This window comes from Rhamphochromis sp. 'chilingali' (assembly GCF_963969265.1).
Source record: "Rhamphochromis sp. 'chilingali' genome assembly, chromosome: 9".
Classification (NCBI taxonomy): Eukaryota; Metazoa; Chordata; class Actinopteri; order Cichliformes; family Cichlidae; genus Rhamphochromis; species Rhamphochromis sp. 'chilingali'.
The window spans coordinates 13,628,010-13,649,634 of NC_137936.1; the positions used below are offsets into that span (position 1 = coordinate 13,628,010).

The 21,625-nt window shown below is 39.3% G+C and overlaps 1 protein-coding gene across 1 annotated transcript; it reads right to left on the reverse strand.

Annotated features, from left to right (window-relative positions):
• Positions 1-65: 65 nt before the first annotated feature.
• Positions 66-17,569, reverse strand: stx18 (syntaxin 18). Its single transcript, XM_080890427.1, has 11 exons — positions 17,361-17,569; positions 6,156-6,223; positions 4,928-5,043; positions 4,703-4,780; positions 4,515-4,581; positions 4,334-4,425; positions 2,610-2,704; positions 2,238-2,296; positions 1,879-1,948; positions 1,702-1,782; positions 66-950 (listed from the first exon to the last, which is right to left on the reverse strand). Exons 1-11 carry the CDS (start codon positions 17,511-17,513, stop codon positions 855-857), a joined length of 975 nt encoding a protein of 324 aa, XP_080746553.1. The 5' UTR covers positions 17,514-17,569; the 3' UTR covers positions 66-854.
• Between the last annotated feature and the right edge of the window lie 4,056 nt (positions 17,570-21,625).

Genomic DNA, 21,625 nt, shown 5'->3' on the forward strand with positions numbered 1-21,625 from the left:
TATGTGCAATCCATTTATGCAAAAGAAGATTTTTATTCATTACTTTGAGAGCAAGTCATGTCAGAGCTGCTGAAAACTCCCTCGGCACAGAAAATAAACACAGTTAAAAGTTCCAGTTGCTCTTGAGCTGACATCAAAGGAAAAAAAATGTTCAAAGCACTTTAATGCTGTCACTGGAATCTGAGTTAATCATTATAAACAGATTAACAGAAACATCAGAAGTCAACAGCTACTTTCTCCTTAGCTGACACAAACCAAGGCAGGCAGCGGCTTCAGCTGCCTTTGATGTTATCTGCAAACCCACATAGATACGAATTATAAAAATTGTTTTATATCATGAAATATCATCATGAATTAATGAGAGAAGGTACACGATAAATTTGCTATAAATTAGTTGAGAATCATTTGCTTTTACTTGAGTGTATCTGATGTGCCAGTACAGTTTATTCGGCTCCAATCTGCAAACCATTTTGAGCATTTAGAGTAATTTATTTTACATAAAGAACAAATCTTTTTGAATACATGGGACTGTGATGTCAAGATGCAAATACGCTCTAGTGCATAAAACAGTTTCGGAAGAGATTCACAGGGATCGAAATCCAGTCAAACCATTGTTACTCATGGCTGAGAAAGGCAAGATGTTAAAATACAAGTGCATTTTTATATTAAAGCTACCCTAGATAGAATCAGGGAAGAATTAAGTGCCATTTAAACTTGAGGACATAATCTCACGTTCAGTCTCGCTGTTGCCATCACTTCACTTCTCAGTTAGTTGTACAATCACTTCTGAGATTGGCATTGTGTATCAGCTTCAGGCAGTTTCTTGTTGTCCAGAGTCCATTTGGGCAGTCGTGTTAACTGTCATACCAGTCCAGGAAGAGAAGAGAAAAAGAGCACATAACGAGGAAAAAGAGGATCCATACCCTAAATCCAGCGTTGTTTTTGATAGCCTTAAAAAGAAGTAAACACAATGACATTTTACTGAGTGGAAATATAAGTCACATATATACTCACCGGTACACCTGTTCAACTGGTTGTCAATATAAATACCGAATTAGCCAATCACATTGCCGCAGCTTAATGCATTTAGACATGCAGAAGACCTGCTGAAGTTCAAGCTGAGCATCAGAATGGGGGAAAAAAGTGATTTAAGTGACTTTGAACGTGGCACGGTTGTTGATATCACTGTCCAGTGAATGGCAGTTCTCTAGGCCAAAATGCCTTGTTCATGCCAGAGGTCCAAAGAGAATGGCCAGACTGCTGTGAGCCAAAAAGAAGGCAATAACAACACAAATGACCACTTGTTACAACCAAGGTATGCAAAAGAGCATCACAGTCCACAGAGTACCTATGTTCTGATGGCTGCTTCCAAATCCTCTCAAACTGGTTTCTCAAATATGAAAACAGGATCTGGTGACCTCCACAGTCACCAACAGAGCACTTTTAGGATGTGAAACAGGAGCATCACATCATGGATGTGGAGCTGATAAATGTGCCGCATGTGTGTGACGCTATCATGTGAACATGAAACAAAATCTTAGAGGTTTTTTTTAGCACCTTGTTGAATCTGTTGAAATTAAAGCAGTTCTGAAGGTAAAAGGGGGTCTAACACCCAGGTGTATCTAATAAAGTGACCGGAGAATGTACAGCCAATATATGTGATGCAGAGGTGTGTTTTTCCCCCAGTGCAGTAAAAGGTACCTCTCGTATATCCTCATTGCCTTCTTTGACGTTCTCTGTAGCACCAACGACGAGCTGATGAATGTTGTCTATTTCTGCTTCCTGTCATGGAGAATAAGATGGACAATAAGTCTGTGTACAACAATGCACCGTGCACTTAACAGAGTGCCTGTGTGAAACCGAAGGAACCCAGCTCACTTGTTGCAGGACTTTCTCAGCAAAGATTTCTTGAAGTCGTGAGATCTCTACCACCTTCCCTTCGATTTGCCTGGTGGGTACAAACACTGGCATGAAGCATCCAATGAAAATAATGTGGCTAGCATATATAAGCCCTTCCAGATGATGTTAGGGGAACATTTAGTGTTTAGTGATTTTTTTATCACAAGTGTTTCAGATCCATTTCATTTAGTTTTATTAGCCACCAGAGGACTAATCTGCAAACACTCAAATCTTTGGGTAATTTTAATCCTGTCTTGATCAACATCTAACATTTCAGCCATGCTGTTTAAAACAGACTTATCAAAAACAGAAGGGAACATACACAGATGGAGACTCACCTCACTTCATCCACCAGGCTGTTCATCTCACTGATCAACCTCTGGTTTTCCTGCTCAAACTAGACATAAACACAGTACTGAATAAATATGTATAATGCAGATGTCAAATGCTAATTTAGTGTAAATATATTTCCACTTTTATTTGCCTTATCAGGAAATCCCTGTAAGCTGCTTTTGTGATGACAAATAACAATCCAAATTAGTCTGACATTTGCTGCTCTAAATCTTTAACCCTTCAAACCTCTGGCAAAAATCAACAACGAGTTGTCCCTGTGCACCGACACGCTGTCAAAGTACAACATTAACGTTTGAAACATGCAGATCTATTCATTCATTATTCTGTATACATAAATATTTTCTAAGGTGTCACACCATCTGAATTTCCTCTGGGGAGAGCTCATCTTCCACTCGGCTCTCCTCCCACAGGTTTACAGGGTTGTCCTGGACCTCTGATGATGCAGTCTTCTCTAAAGGGCGAAAGACAAAAGACTTTTAAAGACAACTTTAGACGTGTTACAATAAGAAACCTCTCTGAAAATATAACCTTGAGCAGTTATTATGATGGAGTTTTTTAAATGGAATATCTTCAGTTAGTTTATTATTTAGTCCATACTCCTTTATTGCCTTTGGTAAGCTATTCCAGCATTCAGTAACTTATTTTTTAGAGTGAGTGTGTTGTGAGTCCAGATGAGCTTTGAAATTGGTTCAACTGCCTTCAGGAAGCAGTCTCTTAAAGCAGTTTTCACTTTCAAATACAAATCAAGTTGACAAGATTATAATAATAAATGTCCTTTTTGACTACTGTAATTATAACTAGGGATAGGTACCGGTATCCGATGCCATTATGGCACCGGTTCTGACATAAACAGTAGTAACCAGACCGAAAAGCAGCGCACATTTCGGTGCTTTTTTTTTTCTTTCCCTGAGATGTCATACACTTTGGATTCTAGCCAATCATTTTACCTTTGCAAGGATAGTAGGCGGGCCCAGGTACGTACGTTCTTTTCGAGCTACAGATTAAAAATGCCCAAGGCGAAGCCGTCAAAAGTCTGGCTGTACTTCACAGCAAAAGATGCAAACTCAGCAGCCTGCAACAAGTGCTTTAAGGTGATACTGTGCAAAGGAGGTAACACCTGGAATCTGACGACCAACCTGGCGACGCATAGCGATTTTTTTAAAAGCCGAGAAATGCACAGAGTTAGCAACATCTCCCAAAAACCCGAAGAGGAGAGTCCTGGCCCCTAGCCCTGCCAGTGTAGCAGAAATGATGACGGATGATGATGCAGCAGCAGCCGTTCTTCTCTGCGTGAGTAGCTTAATGTTGTTCGTGTGTAATTTACGTTGAGTAGGCTAACCACGTTATTACATTAATGCATGTAAGGTGAACTAGCAAACACCGTCGTAGTTACATGCAGTTGTCTTCTTGTTTGATGGCAGATACTCCCTTCACCCTGGCCAAAAAGGCTAAAATGACCAAAGAAAAAGTGGAAAACAGCTAAACATGAGAGGTTTAAAGTTTGTGTTTTTTCCATTGTTTAAGCACTGCTTCCAGCCAAGAGTGATACCATATATGCCCTATAGCTGCAGAAAAGGCTAACATTGTTATCTTTCTACAAAAAAACAGCTGAACATGAGAGGTTTTTGGACAAAGTGTGTGTTCTCCATTCTTTAAGCACCGGTTTGAGCACCGTTTAAGCACCGGCACTGTTTCGAAAGTACTGGTTTGACACCGGTATCGGATAAAACCTAAACGATACCCATCCCTAATTATAACATTTAATACAGTTAACTGATCCAAATAGTGCTACTTATTGCTTCCTGTCTGCCAATGTTGGCTATGGATGATGATATGAATAATACTCATACTTAACTTTCAATCTTAACTGAGATCACAAAGAATCATCATCATCATCATCATCATGTGCAATGACACTGTGATAAGACACCATGACATTATATATATTATATAGGTTTTAAAAAAAGCTGAAATATATGAGATCACAAAAAAGTAGAAGAAGAAAGCATAATTTGGAGTCAGGTAAGTTCTAATAAAATGCAGTAGGGCTTGTCGTGACAGGCTTTGCATGTTGACTTACCAGAACTTCCCTCCTTAACGGTGTCCTCCTCTGTGGGCTCCACTTCCACTTTTTTCTCCACTGGACCGTGATGCTCTGGTACCAGTCTTGATCTGTGACCACAGAACACAATATTACATGAATCACAAGCAGTTTAAAAATGATGAGTGACAACAGGTCAGTGAGGAATGCAAATACTCACAGCCTCTTCTTGTCCACCATTCTCTTGACTCTAATTGCTCTCTGCTCAGAGTACAGCTTGCATACACCTTAAAACCAAAGATGCAAGGTATGATCAAATTGTGTCAGATGCATTATGAAAGAATTATGAAGTATTAAAACAGGTAACAGAGGACTCACTAGAAGTTCAGTAATTAGCTACAAACTCACCTTTTAGGTATGTTTCAATGAGGTCTAGCACCGCTCCCCTGTGCTCCTTTATCTGAGCTGATATCACCTGTTTTTCAGCTGAGATGACAACAATAATATATTTACAGTCAAGACTTCCTGACTTGGAAAGCATGCAGTATGAACAAGACCATATCAGCATTTCCAGATATGTTATGTTTAAATTTCCATTTAAGTTGATTTGCTGCACAGAAATAAAAGACACACCTTCATTGCGTAGCTGCTTGATGGCTTCAGAGCAGGTTCTCATAAAGATCTGAGCATCCTGGTCGATCTGGTCACGGTCATTGTCTGTCATGCGGGAAAGGTCTGATGAAATGAGACTGTAAAACACACACCAGAGCAATGAGAGTGAGCTTGAAGACTTTTACAAACATCATATTTAGTTTTACACCGACAGACATGCCGTAATGTGAATAGTTTCAAGTTGAGAAAGCACTTGTCCAAATACTCCTTCCCTCATTTCCACGCGCAGCTTTAAACAGTGTACTCCAAATTTGTCCTAAGTGAGCATCATGTTAAGCATCCCATCATGCAATGCATACTTTGCGGGGGGAAACCTAAGGAAGCAAGGCAGTAAGCAAGCTAAAGTCTGTATTTTGCTTTAGCTAGGTGTTTTAAACTTTAAAAAGTAAATATGACAATCCACATTTGAGTCTTTTCCCTTTGTATTATTAGTTTGTGGGTGGCTGTCCAGGAAATAGAGATGTCACTTGACAACAAATAATTGATAATAATTACAAGATTTGAAGCTGAACAAGCCATCCATTGAAGGACTTTAGTTTCATTACCATTACATCATGTTATAACATCAGTGTAAATAAATCAGTTATCAACTATAGGTCACAATTACTCTGAGGACTAAGAGGTTAACAGGAAATCTGGAAGATAGTAACAGCTATGGGAAAAGCTGAATGTATACAAGACCTGCAAACATATCAGTGGACAGTCCCATCACTAAATACTACCACACTCAACCCACTGACATGTCTAATGCTTAGTTAATGTTTTCTTTTGAGGTTTCATCAACAACTCGTTCCCAACAGTGGCTACTCACGCACGCGCACACACACACGCACACACACACGCACACACACACACACACAACGCAGAGGGGCCTTGGAGAGAGGAAGGCCTGGATTAGTCCCTGGGTGTGATTTGCTCTACACTTGGTTGCAGCTCAATTATTCCAGACAATTAGACTGGAGTCTGCCTCTACAGACCACCCGACTCGCTGCTGACCTTGTGCCAGAAGGCAGCCCCTGTAGCTCGCGCACAGACACTCACGCACGCTGAAAATAACCCTGACTCCTGACCTTCTCTGAATTTTGTCAGAATTAAAGCGTTTGTGCCCTCATCAGCTTTCCCTGCAGCCTTGAAGGGTTTTGCCGTTGCTGATTGTGGTGGATTACTGTGACTGTTTGGAGAAGCTTACCTTCCGGCGCTCACATAATCTTTTCTGTGCTGTAGCAGAAAGTCTTTGAGCTTGGTGATGTTCGTGATCTGCCAAGATAAAGTGAGAAGTAGCATTACTCGACCCCATCACCGTCATGTCAACAAGTCTTTAAATACGCAGTTGCACCTTCAAATATGTTAATTTTGGTCAACATTGTTTTTTTTTCCAGACATGTATGAGGAAACTATTTTCTCCCAGCTACATTCCAACAGAGCCAGAGTAAATGCATAATTTTACATTTATTGGAAGTGACAGGAAACCAGTGTCCTTCTATCTCTGTGAATTCTCAATATTTACTTATGACAATTCATCAACTCCAGGACATACAAAAATCAAACCAGCAATTTGCCCGTCAAACAGCTCTCATAAATAAAACCAAGGGCTTACAGAGCATACAGAGCACTGACAGAGCCATTTCCAATAAGCTTTAAATTTATGATCTGTTGCTATTTATCACAGAGAGAAAGTCCAGGAGTGTGTGTGTGTGCAAAGGGAAACCAGAGGAAACTTGGTTCAATCCAATATTTGCTCGTGTAATTCAGTCAAATATTAAAAAAGACCAAATTGCTTCCCTGTCCACAGACTTCTGCTGGCAGGCTACAAGAGGGTGTGAAAGCACACACAGCAGGCTCTGTTGGATCCACAAGAAGACAGAACTGAGACAGGCGCAGGACTGAAAAATGACACAATGAGTTTGACTGTGACAGCGAGCACAGAGCGTGGGGGATTATTTTGATAGCATAACGACGCTGTCTTCAGCCTTCACTTTTTCACGCTAACAGCCTCAATTATCAAATTGCTTTGGCTGTAAAGAGTAACCTGGCACCAGTCGTCTAATAATGTCTCTAAACATTCATTCCTAGCGTCACAGTGACTTAAAGCGGTGTTTTATTTGAGCTGACGTTTGAAAAATGACTCGTTTGTCAGGGCATAAAGAAGGTGTTGTGATAAACAGAGCCGAGCAATTTGTTAGAAACCCAGAAGTCCTTCTCTGGTTTAGAGGGTGACGTACGACACTGCTGTGGGGGGCATGCTAACGCAGGCAAGGACAAGGCAGGCTGACCCCCGCTAATAATACAATTATTTGTGAGGTCAGGAGTTAATTGATGTTCAGTGCAGTTGAGCTTGGAGGGTTCAGGGAGAACAGAACCGTACTTATAGTTTAAAGTCATTCAGATCAGCATTAGTTACTAGTTTAGAGCCTATTCAAAACATGCCTGTTTGAAATTGGCTCTAGTAAATCTCTAGTTTTACTGTTGCAGCATTCTCAATCAATCACTGACCAACCATAATTATGACTGTACACACTTAAAGTCTAGAAAATATCGCATGGGAGCAGACGGCAATAATGTTTGGGTGAGCATCATCGTGTCATGTGACATTTTATGATGCAACTCATTCAGTATTATATCTGTAATCAAACTTTAATGTTACATCATAAATGTATATTATTTTAATATATTCTTCATTTGACATGATTATAATGTCTAAATATGACATCTAAAAATGTTTTTAATATTATTACAACCACTCTTGTTCGGTAAATTTGACAGTATCTTGACTACCAAACAAAAGACCTATGATTAAAATACAGGTGTTTGTCAGTTATCACAATAATAACACACCTTTTTTCAGATGCCTGATCAGAATAATATTGAAGCACAACTTCAAAAGGACTCCTGTGACACTGTTATATTAATCTGCATATGTAACAGTCGGCGCTTCCCTTAACTGACAAATCAGTGCTTTCACTTGACTTAAAATCCTTAACACATTCTGAATTCACCTCATCTCTGGAGCTAACGCAGTTAATATGACCACTGTTAAAACAAATACAAAAAATACAATATAAAATGGCCCACGACAATGTTAAGACGATGCATGGAGAGGAAAAAGGTAAAAATCCCTTTTTAGGCAACTACTACAAACAGAATACACTCAGTACCTTGACAGTTGTAGTATATAATGCTTAAGTGAGGACAGGATGATGTCTTGTTAATAGCTGCACTGGCATAATAAGCCATTTGCAATGCACCACACTGTTGACCGTGTTTCTGAAACATTCCCACACTGTAGAGGTTCATGAGCAATCCTTCCAGCTTGCTGTTTGGAGGGTATTAATTGGACACAGCCATCTTTGCAACACAGTCTTATTGCAACCATTTAGATGAATTATATTAATGACATGAAGTAGTACGTAGAGTCACGGACTGCTCTTTGAAGTTAATCAAACACATGCAAAGAATCCTTCATATAATTAAAATCTAGCATGTCAGTGAATAAGACTGGTTATCATTGTAACAACCTTTATAAGTTTTTTATAGCTTTGAACTGCAAACAAGCTTGGAAACAACATCTTACAGCAAAAATTGGACTGTTTGGTTTTTGTTTTTTTAATTAAAAGTTGCTTTGTGTTGTTGCTGTAACATTTCAACTCGTTCGTTGTGGTTTAGAGTCTTTTGGTATGATTTTGTGAGGAACAAATAAAGTGAAATGTTATGTCTAAGTTCCTAAATGAAACACAGAGATATTTATGTAATCTAGACTTGAAATTAGAAAATATAAACTCCTCCACACCAAGAACGATTTGGCTTGTCTTTACTATAAACTGTTTCCTGCTTGCAATTAACACTCGGTTTCAGCTTTGTACAAAGTTTATCTGACTACAAACCTCTACTCGTGGTACTACACCTTTTTCACCAGCAGGCAGTGCTAAGCCCAAAGCACTGGAACACAGTGGAAGGTCTGTGTGTGTGTGTGTGTGTGTGTGTGTGTGTGTGTGTGTGTGTGTGTGTGTGTGTGTGTGTGTGTGTGTCTGTTGTGTGTTGTGGGGGTGCTGGGGAGTGTCAAAGACTGCTGCTCTGGGGGTTGAGCTGCCTCCTGTGTGTATACATTGGAGCTTGGATTCCCAGCACAACCTCAAGGGTTTGCAGGGGGTCAGAGGGATCAATTGCTCTTGTAACGTAAGACCTTAAAGAGCAAGTAATTCCTGAACAATGAGGAAGGGGGTGGCCTAAAGCATGCGGCTCACCACATATGTGTATGCATAGGTACGCGTGAACGTGTGTGTGAGTGTAACGTGTAGCTGCCGCAGGTGTGTGTGAGGCAGAGCTCGCAGGGAAGGCAAGAGGAGACAGTCTGCCGGGCTATATCTAATCTCGTCATCATCAAAGACCCCCACTTTACCTCCTCACTTTCTCCTTCCCCTTGGTTCCCTCCAGCTCTGACTGAGCCCAAACAAACCATCAGGGGGGATTATTATGAGGAAGAAAAGAGAAAAGGCTTAGCTAGCAGATTTTCTAAAGAGCCTGGATAGCTCTTTGTTTTGTTTAATCCAGGTAACTGACAGAATTTGATGATGACTGCCCTGCTTTGGTTCAAGTCCCTGTGTGTCCTGACTGTGGGCTATCCATACTGACGCCACGTTATGTTGTGTTTAGGAATGTGGCCCTGATGCAGAGAGGATGCTTCAGAGGAGAACGCTGAGCCACATGTTGACTCTATTATCATGTTTATGTCTGACTCTCTAATGGGCTGAGTTTTGTCTTCTCATGTCTATTCATAGTTAAGAAGCTTTAGCCAGCTCTATAAACAAACAAGGAGTAATCAAAGAAAGCTTTTAAGAATATTTACCAACTGGGTCCTCGACCCTTTTAATATGTGCTAAAGTTGTATTAATCTGTCACGAGTTTAACCGGCCAATTCACTTCGATACAAAGATGTGGAAAGCAGCGTTTGCATGCAGTCTCGGTGCTTCTTCATCAACTGTCACACAGGTCAGATCAAGGATGGATTTGAAAAGTGACGGAGAGTCTGAATCATATATTAGAGATTTTCAAATACTGAGGAATATCAGCCAATGTATAGTCTGCGGTAAAGAGTACAAAGCTGAAATGACCACATTACCGCTATTGTATTTTACAACTGTGTCACATTTCTCCCCTTCAAGACAGATGGAAAGCATTCAGCAATCATCTCTGTTCAATCACAACTTGTAACGGTCCTGCTGCTGGAGCTTAGTGAGACGGACTGAGTCAGTGGCAAAACTATTGAGGAAGGTTTACAGCCTGCCTAAACCGATTTCAAGCATGCATTCAAAGCCATCATATCTTAATAATCAATTTCATATGAAACAGATGTGAAGGGCGGGGCTGTAACGTTTCACTAAAACACAAATGGACAACACGGGACAAAAAATTAATTAATAAACAAAAGGCAAAGCTGGCAGCTGAAGAGAAGGTGACGTTAAGCATGTGAGATAAACAGAACTGTTTTTAAAAAAGGACACCACATAATATAATAGATACATACAGTATCTACCATTAGATTCAAAATATTGTTGTGTAAGTATTTGTATTTACTGATATTCCTTAGAGAGCATACTTAATCACGTTTTGTGATTATTTCAGCATGTTTTTGAATTGTAAGACCATCTCTCTTTTGTTTACTTAAGTCCGGTCAAGTTGCCTTGGTTGGACTGACGCAAACCTGTGTCTGTTTTTCAGAACTGCCAAAATATTATCACAGCGAACTGGAATTATGGTTTGCAAGTCCACGTGTTTGTTTCAGCCCAGGAGGAAATCTTATATTACACTTTATTAATGTTCAATATTCATATACAATATAATGCAAACAGTACTGCACACAGTGGGTCATAGAAGAGTAAGAAACGTACTGTCCACATTGGCATCCCTTGGTGAAACAAGTAAATAAAAGAAAGCTCACCCCTGCTTAGGACAGCAGGATACACATGCTGAAATCCTGACAACAAAAGGTAATAAATCAGCAAAATCACTAGCTCTATAACTTAGATGTACTTAATGAGCATCTCCTGCCAACCTGGTATCAGTTGTCATGGTCATTATAATAAATACGTTTTTTCCCCTGCATACAGTAGCACTGAAAACACCTAAAAAGTACCAGAAATGCAATTTCAGAGTAAGTGACACTGCAACTTTCCTTCAGTGTATTATACATCACTGAATTGATATAATTCACTTCCAAAAAAGAACCAAAAACAAAACCACTTGAGTTAAACTGTTTCAAAAACACAAGCAAGAAAAAGACATAATCTATAAAGACAGAAAACACTTCAGTGATTTAATAAAGCAAAGTAATTTGCGGAGTGCATGGAAAATCTAGACGTTTGATTCGAGTCAGATTCTCACAGTACTGGAAAACTCAAACCTACTTGAGTCTTTACCTCTAAGACAGTAAACAAACTCGTCTTTTGACCTTTGCTTTAAAAACAAAACTGAAACAGTATCATCTGCTTTAGTTTTATTTTGTGCATTCAGTATCAATGTGAAATGACAACAAATAATGAATACCCCATGACTTATTTCCACATTTTATCCTGTAACAAAAGGCCCAATTGTATTCTTTATAGTTGTCATTTGCTTAAACAGATAAGTACACATCTGTTGGAGTTTCATGGCTCGGATTTTAGTGTTAAGAGTGGTGAATGCAGTCTGCTGTCATTAGTATTGGGAAATCGCAACATTTGCCTAATGATAATGCCGTAAGACAGTATTTAAAGTATCCACAGCTGCTGCTTGTTCATCTCTAACAATCGTGTCTACAGAAAAGCAATGACTGCCTCATGACTTAGAGCTTGTCATGCATCTGTAAAACTGCTTTTAACCACTTTTTGCTCGTTAGTTTCATTTTCATGAGTCCTTCCAAACCTTTTGTTGCGTGCAGTAAAACAAAGATCACGATCCTGCTCAGGGCTGACAGCAGATGCCTCAAAATTCAATTTGCCTGGCTTTCATGGGAAAACAGTGCAGAGATTAGGCCAACTGGTAAAAGAGACCATTTAGCAGCACTGTTCATCTGAGCGTGATCCCTGCAAATCGCTCAGCATAGACTTGGCTTAGGCAGCTATATGAGACCGCGTTTTACTTTTTGTGTTGTACTTTGGTAACGTGATGAGCAGAAGCATAATATAAAATTACTGACTGCAAACTTGCAAAATGTGGCTAAATAAGGCGCTACCATTGCTTTAGTACATATTATGTACAATATCAATTCTTTTATTTTTCACTGATCTGGCTTTTGGGCTTTTTAACATCCCTATGATAAATGTTTTACCTTTCTTTGACTGCCAATTACTTTTACTTCTACAAAGAATGTGGGGGGGGGGGGGCATACTTGTGCACCACATTCCCTAAACAACTCATAAATGTCATGTAACATCTGCTGCTGTGGCTGTACACCATCTGTATGTGATCCGTTAAGCACAAGAAGAAATGTGCAAATTCATTCCAGTTTCATCTGAAGCAAAACACCCACAGGCTCTTAAACACATCTCTAACGATTATTTCAACTTTGATCTGCGACTCTGACCTTTGCAAGTTCACTGATCCTCTTTAACGTCCCGGTGTGGTACAAGGTGATAATTTTAACTTCACTTTCACAATGGTTTAGCTTGATTTAGTTTATAACATCTCAAACATAAAATGAAATTTCAATTGTTTAAAAAAAAAGAAAACACACTGGAGTTGGAAACTTAACCATCGTCGAAAAATTCAGACTAAATGTTACGAAAATACTAGAGCATACCATTTCACTGTAAAGTTTTCACAGCGAAGAGCCCCTCTAACAACACAACATCATTTTAAGAGCTGGCCCACTTTTCAGTGTTTCAAAGAAAACAGTGTGAGAAGGAGCCAATTTTGGAATACCAATACTGAACGCAGAGTGGGGAGCCAAGCGCTATTTTCTACACCCAATTTGACAATTTTAGAGTGACCTTCCCCATTTAAACTCGAGAAGGGTAGCATGCTGCGGAGAGCGACGAGGTGAGCGGTGAAACGGAGATCACAGCGCCCAAAACCAACCCCTATGAGGTAAAAGATTCCCCTTACCAAACCCCACCCTGCAAACACTGGCCCTCTTATTAGTCAATCAAACCCTTCTTGAATCGACTTGAAAGTAGCTACATTTCCTTTCTCATTGTGTTGACTTTTGAGTGGAAAAAGAAAAAAGTCTCAGAGGTCCACTGTGTATTTGTCAACTTTGATGTTTTCTTTCTATTTTTGCGAAGCTTCAATGGGAATTTAGGAGGGAGAGTTAGCGGGAGAGTTATGCATGTCTTGAAGGGCACCCACATCTGTTGTGCATTAGGTGCCGGCCGTCAACATTGTTACTGGGGACCTAATTTAATATTTTCTCTGTTTTGATCTTCCACCTTTAATCACTGGCTCTTGGGAGGATCAGCTTTCCCCAGAAATTGTTTGAGAGCCGAAAGAAAATGTTATTGCAGCATGTTTATGGAATCATACATGGGAAGAGGCGACCTGCATAAAAATGACTGCCTATGTGATGCCGAATAGAGACAGAAAAGGATAGCTGAGCCGGGGAGACGTGGGTGAAAACCGCGACATAACTGTAAGCAGTCAGGACATTCCAAGCTCACATTTTCAATTTCGGCAAAAACGGCTTCACTGAGATGGTCGGAGATGATATCTGCAATGCGAAGGAGACAGCAGTAGGGGGGGAGGAGAGCAGGGTGCAGCCACCACAGGATAGGTTTGGGTTTCTCTTGAATAAGCAGCAGTGCCTTTATTAAACCACCATTTCTAATATCAATGTAACAGAACATAACAAAAACCTGGTTGTGCAGAGCTGCAGCAAATGGGCTCATGTTTGCCTCGGGCTGATGGCTGAAGACATCGGGTACAACTAGAGCTGGGCGATAGAACGATAACGATATGTATCGCGATATAACTTTTACTCGATAGAGAAATTAAGCTATCGCGATAGACCTCGCCGCTCTTGTCCTCTTAAAAAAAAAAGAAAAAGAAAAGAACAGCCAATCCAAACTAAGTAGCGCAGAGCCGAACCAATCACAGCCGCAGCGTCACGTCGCGTGACTTGTTACGTACAGCACAAGTGCCAAGCCGCACGTGTGTTTGTTTGGGAAGCAGCCAGCGGTTAATGGAGGAAATGAGTGTGCCGACTAGAAAAATCAACCGAGCGTGACCGAAGAGAAAACAGATGATGGTTCCAACGCCGGAGAGTTTGTCGAACGGAAGAGCCATAGAAGCTCCGTAGTGTGAAGGTATTTCGGCTATTTCAAGTCTGACAAAAAACAAAGTAGCGTGCACTGTAAATTGTGCCAAAAGCAAGTCTGGAAATACAATAAACTGGTGCATGCGTCACACTGCGCCACGTTATTGTTTCGGTGAAATGAATTTCTACAATACTGTTACTGTTAATTGTACTCTCTGCAGTGTTTAAATGCTTACATATACACACAGTTACTGTCCCTCCACACATACGACTCGGTTCTGCTTCTATGCCGCAGCTTTGTTTACTTTTACCCACCGAGGCTTCTAGACTTCTGATTGGCCAACATTTCTGCACGGTTAGGAATCTAGCGCCACCTGCTGCTTTGGCATGTTCATAGCAGCGTTTTCCTTCATTTCTGCCTTTATGTGTGGACGGGATTATTTTTTAAAACGAAAACGGAAAATCTCCGTTTTCAAAAATACCCGTGTACGCGTGGACGTGGACAGTCTCTGACTGGAAGCGCTAATTCGTCATTCGGCTTTTGTCAGACTAAAGTAACTGTTAAAACTGTTTGAAAAGCTCAGCTATACAACAAGGAGAGATTGAGAATTTCCTTTTAGTTCTCAGTTTATTTGATATTGACAAAAGTTAGTCAGTTTTGTCTGTTCTTCTGTAAAACAAACTAAGATTTATTTTTAGAATTAATATTTTGTTTCTAAGTGGAATTGACAATTTGGTCTGTTTCGTTTGTTCTATTTTGAAACTTAAACGCTTTAGCGGCTGCCTTTTGTGTAGTTTGCAATATTTGCCTTTATTTATCTGAAAAAGTCTCATGTTCCTTAAGTACATCTACCCTGTTGAACTTATTATGGGAAATAAATATTTAAATAAAAACAAGCTGCTGATTATTTCACATTTTACTTGTGAGCAATGGCACATTTAAATCTTACAAATATAGTTATTTGGCTTATATCGTGATAGATATCGTTATCGCCTGAAATGAAAAAAACATATCGTGATATGAAAAAATCTCATATCGCCCAGCTCTAGGTACAACTTAAAGCCCTGACTCCCCTTGGGATACGTAAAGTGGTTCTTCAAGGTACCTTTGAAGAGGTTTGTTTTTGAGATATTCATGTCAGGCCAAAGTGTAGCAGTAGACGTACAAGCAACATGTACACTGCTAGATCTTGTACCGTCAACCATAGAGGATGGGTCTGTATTTCAGCGGAAAAAGATAATTTAAGATGTTTTTCATGACATTTCCTGAATCAACACAATGTCTCATAAAATGAGATCCAAAACTGTTTTCCCCAATATATTTAGTCTTATGTGAAATTCTACAAATAAATTTATATTATTACAGTATTAGAGGAGATGAAGTCTAAATTCCATTACTGACAGTGTATTAAAAAGCTAGCATTTTTCAGTGAGACCAAGGTCATTTTAACTGGCTATTACCAGAAAACTAAGAAAGGAAGAAATGAAAACATACTTCTTCAGTTGTGTAGCTGTTCATATTTATATGGTTTCTGAAAAAATAACCATATCAACTGCTGATCCAAGCGTGTAAAAATTTTTCTGAATATCAGTTGCAGGCCTCATGTTGGGGAAAATACATATATATATTTTATGTGACACTTTTGTCCTTGAGTGATTGTTTTCATGAGAATTTGGTCAGATATGAGACTATAGACTGGGAGACTGCACACCAGCAGCTATGAAACAACATTTCTGACTTATTTCTCTCCCTATGATGCCCACACCTATCAATCTGTGCCAAGAATGTTTTATATGAAGTGGCGTATGCACTTATAATATGCACTTATAATAACGGCATACTCCAACAAATACAGTTATTATAATAATAACCAGGAATTGTAAAACACAGTTGAGCACACATGTAGCAAGCCTGGACATCCCCAGATAACTTTAATGAGTGAATATTGTATCTGTAAAAGTTGTAGATTACCAAAGTATATAAGGGCATAAAAGCATTTCATTAACATCGATGGGATATTCTTCTTCTTCTTCTTCTTTCAGCTGCCTTTACAAAATACCATAGCAGATAATTTGCCTCTATTTCACCCTATCCCTAGCACCCTCCTTTATCACAAAAACCCTCTGCATGTGCTCCTTCACTACATCCATGAGTCTCCTCTTAGGTGTTCCTCTCTTCCTCCTGCCTGGCACCTCCACGTTCAGCATCCTTTGCCTAGTGTATTTTCTCTTCCGACTGTGCATATACCCAAGCCATCTCATCCTTACCTATTTAACTTTGCCTCCACACTGCTCAACCCGAGCTGCCCCTCTGATGCGTTTGTTTCTAATTTCGTCCATCCTGGTGACTCCCAGTGAAGATCTTAACATCTTCAGTTCAGCCTCCGGTCGTTTTTGTCAGTGCCACCACCTCCAAGCCATACATCATAAAAGGTCTAGTCTTGCAAACCTTCCCTTTCCCTCTTGGTGCTATCCTTCTCTCACAAATCACCCCTGACATTGCCTCAACCTTCTTCACCCTGTCTGCAAACTCTTTTTCACACCTCTTATGCATTATCCGTTGCTTTGGATGGTTGACCCCAGATATCTAAACTACTCAAACTTCAGTACCTCTGCTCCTTGCAGCTTCACTGTTACACCTGTCTCCCTCTCATTCACACAAATGTATTCTGTCTTGCTTCTACTGACTTTCATCTTCTCTCAAAGCATACCTGCACATCTCCAGGCTCTATTTCACCTGCTCCCTACTCTCAGTACAGATCCTCAAAGCCTTCAACAAACGATTAACTGGCCACTTATTGTATTAGTCAAAATCACAACCTTTATATTTCAAATCTCAACGTATCATAATATTATCTATTCTATGACAAATTTGGAACATAATTTGCATATATTCAATATAAATTTTAAAAAATCTAATCCAGTTTAAGTTCATGCTGCATTTAGCAAAGTTATAGTCTGCAAATGTTGACAGAACACCGGCTAACCACGAACAGCGCCAACACACCAAAGGAAACAGAAGTGGTAAGCATCGTATATGCACTGTATTTCACTGGCTGCTGTTGCTCCTACAAAGTAGTAGTAAGTTTAGAAGCTGCCATTAAACGTAAAGCACTTTGGCCACTGTGCTAGCAAAGTTAGCTAACGCTAGCCTGGATGAACACTCACCACTTCTTTCGCCCTCGGTGAGAAGCCACTCTTCGGTCTACTTCTCTTGAAAATTTCATCTTTGGTCGAGTCGAAGCCAATCCCTATGGCTTTGTTCCTGGTTTTGACCGTCTTAACGCTGGCTTTGAAAAGTAACGTGATATCAACAGCCATGTCTGAGCAGCTGCAGCCGACTGCTCACCGCTGTAAACAAACTGACACGTCACCCGATGAGGACGTCATCTTCGTGGGACGCGCTGGATTTCTCCTGTAATACGGGTACGAAAGCGTTACGTTTCACCTTAAATATTTCATCAGTATTTATTTATTATAAGTAATATTCACATCATAATAATTGAATTCTGCTACAGTCCGATCGTATATTTAAAGACCGGTCGCTTAGAATCAACTCTTGTAGGGAAAATCTTAAAATATCTTTAATTTAAAAAAAAAATCTATTAATATTTTAACTGAAACCTTCGGTCTGAAAGCATTAACTTGAAGCCTTTACCTGTATGTGCCAAATTTGGGAAACGACAGTCCAAACCATAAGTTCTGCCATCCCACAGGTCAATTGTACAGTTTCAGACTGCAACAAAAATGGGAAAATCTGACTGCAAATACAAGGGAGGAGATCAAACGACAGAAATACACAGAGGTAAAGGTGAGGAAAATCAAGTTGAAGCAAAATTTATAGGATAGTGAAAAACAAGGAAAAAGCATTTAAACATAGAGAGACAAAATAGGGATTATGCATCATTAATTATTTAATAAACTCGTTATATTTATCAATAAATAATGCAAGCAATGATTCTTTGTTAACAGATAAAAGCCTGTCCATTGAGCAGTTCATTACAGAGACCTGAACAGTTATTTCTGTAATGAACCTCTGAGACTGCTGCAACAAGAGAGAGACGACTCTTTAGCCCCACAGAAACTCTTAATTTATCAAATCAGAACGAGTTTTGGGGATTATTTACTAAAAGTTTTCTGAAAGATTGCCCATTCATTTCAAATTTAAAATAACATTTATCGGATAAATTAATGGATAAAAGTTTTTATTCGTGCTGCATTTGAGATGAAAATATTCCCACAATAGATGAAGGATTCCCAAACAAGAAGCAGCTGACACAGCGACAGCTCCCCACATATACGAATCTCTGCAGCATAACCAAAGATGGCATTTAGTAATGTAGCTAAATCATTGGCAGTGCAGTTGAGAACGCCACATGCTACTGACATTACCGACTCTAGTGAACATCTGGATAACATTTTACTTCTCTATCACCAGCCTACTGCACAATCAACAAATTAAACTATACAGTTTATCGTTTTAAATGTGTAGTGTTTTCTGTGAAACGATAAGAAATATTTAGTCTGAAGGAAGACACTAGTTTTGTTCCACCTCACTAAGGAGGTGAAAGGTACAGTACCTCCTGACCTGGTGGACTAGGTGAGCTATAAGAATATTTATATGCCAGTGCATTTTCAAAATGCGCACATTCAACTTATTTCCGAGTTTTCTGCCACCTATGAATGCAGCCCATGTTCTTAACAATGGGCTGATTTATGCTGTGTGGGATGTGTTGGATGGTTTTCAATGTCTTTGTGGAGACTTGTGCTCAGAGACTGTGCAATATCTGAGCTGTGCAGTGCAGTTTTTCTACACTCCCTCTACCTGGTAGCAATGTGATGAATAAGGAAATGTTTTGATGTTTACATCACAGTGAATACTGACAGATGATGGCTGTGTGTTGGCGCTAATCAAAACTATTATTCATGCCAGAACTTCTGTCTGTTGTTCTAATGATTATATTTTGGTATTGTGTTGTAACTGCCACAATAATGAGTGATTGTCAATACAGTCTGTGTCCAAAACAAACGAACAAATAAAAAACCAGCTGATGCAGTGTGTTTATATTAAAGTACATCTGTGTAATTACTGGAGGCTAAGATACATAATAGCTTTGCTTTTCCTCCTGATTACGCAATTTGTCGTGTAAAAAGAAAATCAATGTGTTAACTCAGAGCGCTTGTTATCACTAAAAATCTCCTGAAAGAGACGGTATTTACTTTAAATTTTCCATTCAAGACTGCATTTAAGCTTGTGTTATTTCGGTTTTTGGCATGGACATGAAGTTTTAGATTTTAAAGATAATCCATGTTGCAATTACTGATCGACAATAGTTATAGTAAAAGAATGGGGGGTGGCTCTAAATTGCCTGTACATATGAACGTGAATGATTGTCTGTCTCTCCCGGTTAGCGCTGTGACAGACTGGTGACCTCTCCAGCCAGACTGTACTCTGCCTCACATCCTATGACAGCTGGGGTAGGTTCCAGCCCGTCTGTGGACTTGAATTGGATAAGCGGAAGAAACTGGATGGATGTAGTACTTGAGAGCAGTATAGTGACAACAGCAATACAGTGCTTTTTGGTGAAGGGGCATAGTGGTTAGCACTGTCACATTACAGCAAGAAAAGCCTGGGTTTGAATCCACTAGCTGACTGGAGACTTTCTGTGTGGAGTTTGTATGTTGTCCCTACAGATAAACAGAAGAAGATGGATGATTAAATGGCCACATAAAGAGAATTTTATGTAATATTTAAATATTTTTGCAGGGAATGAGTTATTCCATATAAATATTGAATTTCAGCTATTTTCACATTTGGCTTTTCTTTGTAGGAGGCAAAATTTGTCTTTTTCTGTTAGAAATGTAGTTTATTTGCTGAGTCACCTAATTCACTCTTAAGTGCAAATTTGGAGACTGTCAAGATTTGACATATACCAATATACATATTCATAAAACTCCAGCTTAATCTTGCCAGTATAAGTAAAGCTAGAATAATGTCCTGTCTAGACAAATGTAGCAATTTGTGTGTACTATTTCTCATAAATCTGTTTATTTGCAAGTGACTGGGATTGGCACTCAGATATGAGCAGTTGGGCTTAGTGTTGAATAAAAGTCTGTTATTTGCTATGTGGTTTGCTCATTTCCTTTGTTAGTGTTGTGCCAGACTGTTTTACAGCTGAGTGCTGCGACTGTCTCACCCTTTCTGCAGTCTCAGCATTTAAAATTATTATAGTTTTGACTTTAGTAAGAGTGTATGTCTTGAAGCATGGAGTGCATGGGCACGCTTAAAGGAATGATTTCCTTTAAGATGCTGCAAGAAATCTAACCGATCACTGAATTTTCACTACAGTACACATCACACTATACTAAGCTAGAAGAAAAAGGTGACTGAATGAAGTTTCAGGAGCATATTTTCTTTCATAGATCCACAATGTTTTCTTTTAAGTGCAAAAAGACATGCTTTCTGTAATTACATTTGCTCTCTAGTGTAGTGGGTGTGAGCTTTAATAGAGTTTATTGATGAGCTAGCCTTTACTTAAAGGGAATATGCTAAGAATCATAAACTGGATGCAGTATATCCAGCTGTTTTTTTTCTATTAGCATTCCCAGCTGTTTAGTTATCACTTCTAGCTTATTAGAGTGCCATGAAAAAGTATTTACCTCCTTTGTGAGTTCTGAGATTTGTTTTTGCATTTGTCAAACTTAGATGTTTCAGTTTCATCAAACAAATGTTAACATTTGACAAAGATAATCTAAGAAAATCCAAAATGCAGTTTTTAAATGATGATTTGTTAAGGGGAAAAAGGCTATCCAAACTTATCCTGGCCTTGTGTGAAAAAGTAATTGGCCCCTTGTTAAATTATAAATTAACTTTGATTAACCACAATTTTTTGGAAAGCAACAAGTTCAGTTTCACTAAACACACCCAGGCTTGATTACTGCCAGACCTGTTGAATCAAGAAATCACTTAAATAAACCTGTCTGACAAAGTAAAGGTAGCTAAGAGATCTCAAAGAGCAACACATCATGCCGCAATTTAAAGTCATTGGCATCTGTCAGTCTGGAAAGTTTTACAAAGCAATTTCCAAGTCTTTGGGACTCCAGCAAACCCCAGTTAAAGCCATTATCCACAAATCAAGAAAACTTAGGACAGTGTTGAACCTTCCCAGGGGTGGCCAGCCTGCTACAATTACTCCAAGAGCACATCAACAGCTCATCCAGGAAAAAAACCTCACTTGCCATAGTTAAGGTCAGGGTTCAGCAATAAGAAAGAGACTCGGGGGGGAAGAATGACATTCATGAGAGAATTCAAAGGCAAACACCACTGCTGGCCAAAAAGAACAAAAGCTCGTCTTATATTTGTGAAAAAGAAAAAAAAACATCTCTAAGATTATCAAAACTTTTGGGAAAATATTCTGTGGACTGACAAAATG

What these genes read in the sequence shown, in the direction of transcription:
- stx18 (XM_080890427.1), bottom strand. Translation starts at nt 17,513, where the DNA reads ATGGCTGTTGATATCACGTTACTTTTCAAAGCCAGCGTTAAGACGGTC. An exon ending in GATTATGTGAGCGCCGGAAG is followed by an intron (nt 5,044 to 6,155) that starts GTAAGCTTCTCC and finishes TGTGTTTTACAG; the next exon opens with TCTCATTTCATCAGACCTTT. An exon ending in CAAGCAGCTACGCAATGAAG is followed by an intron (nt 4,781 to 4,927) that starts GTGTGTCTTTTA and finishes TTGTCATCTCAG; the next exon opens with CTGAAAAACAGGTGATATCA.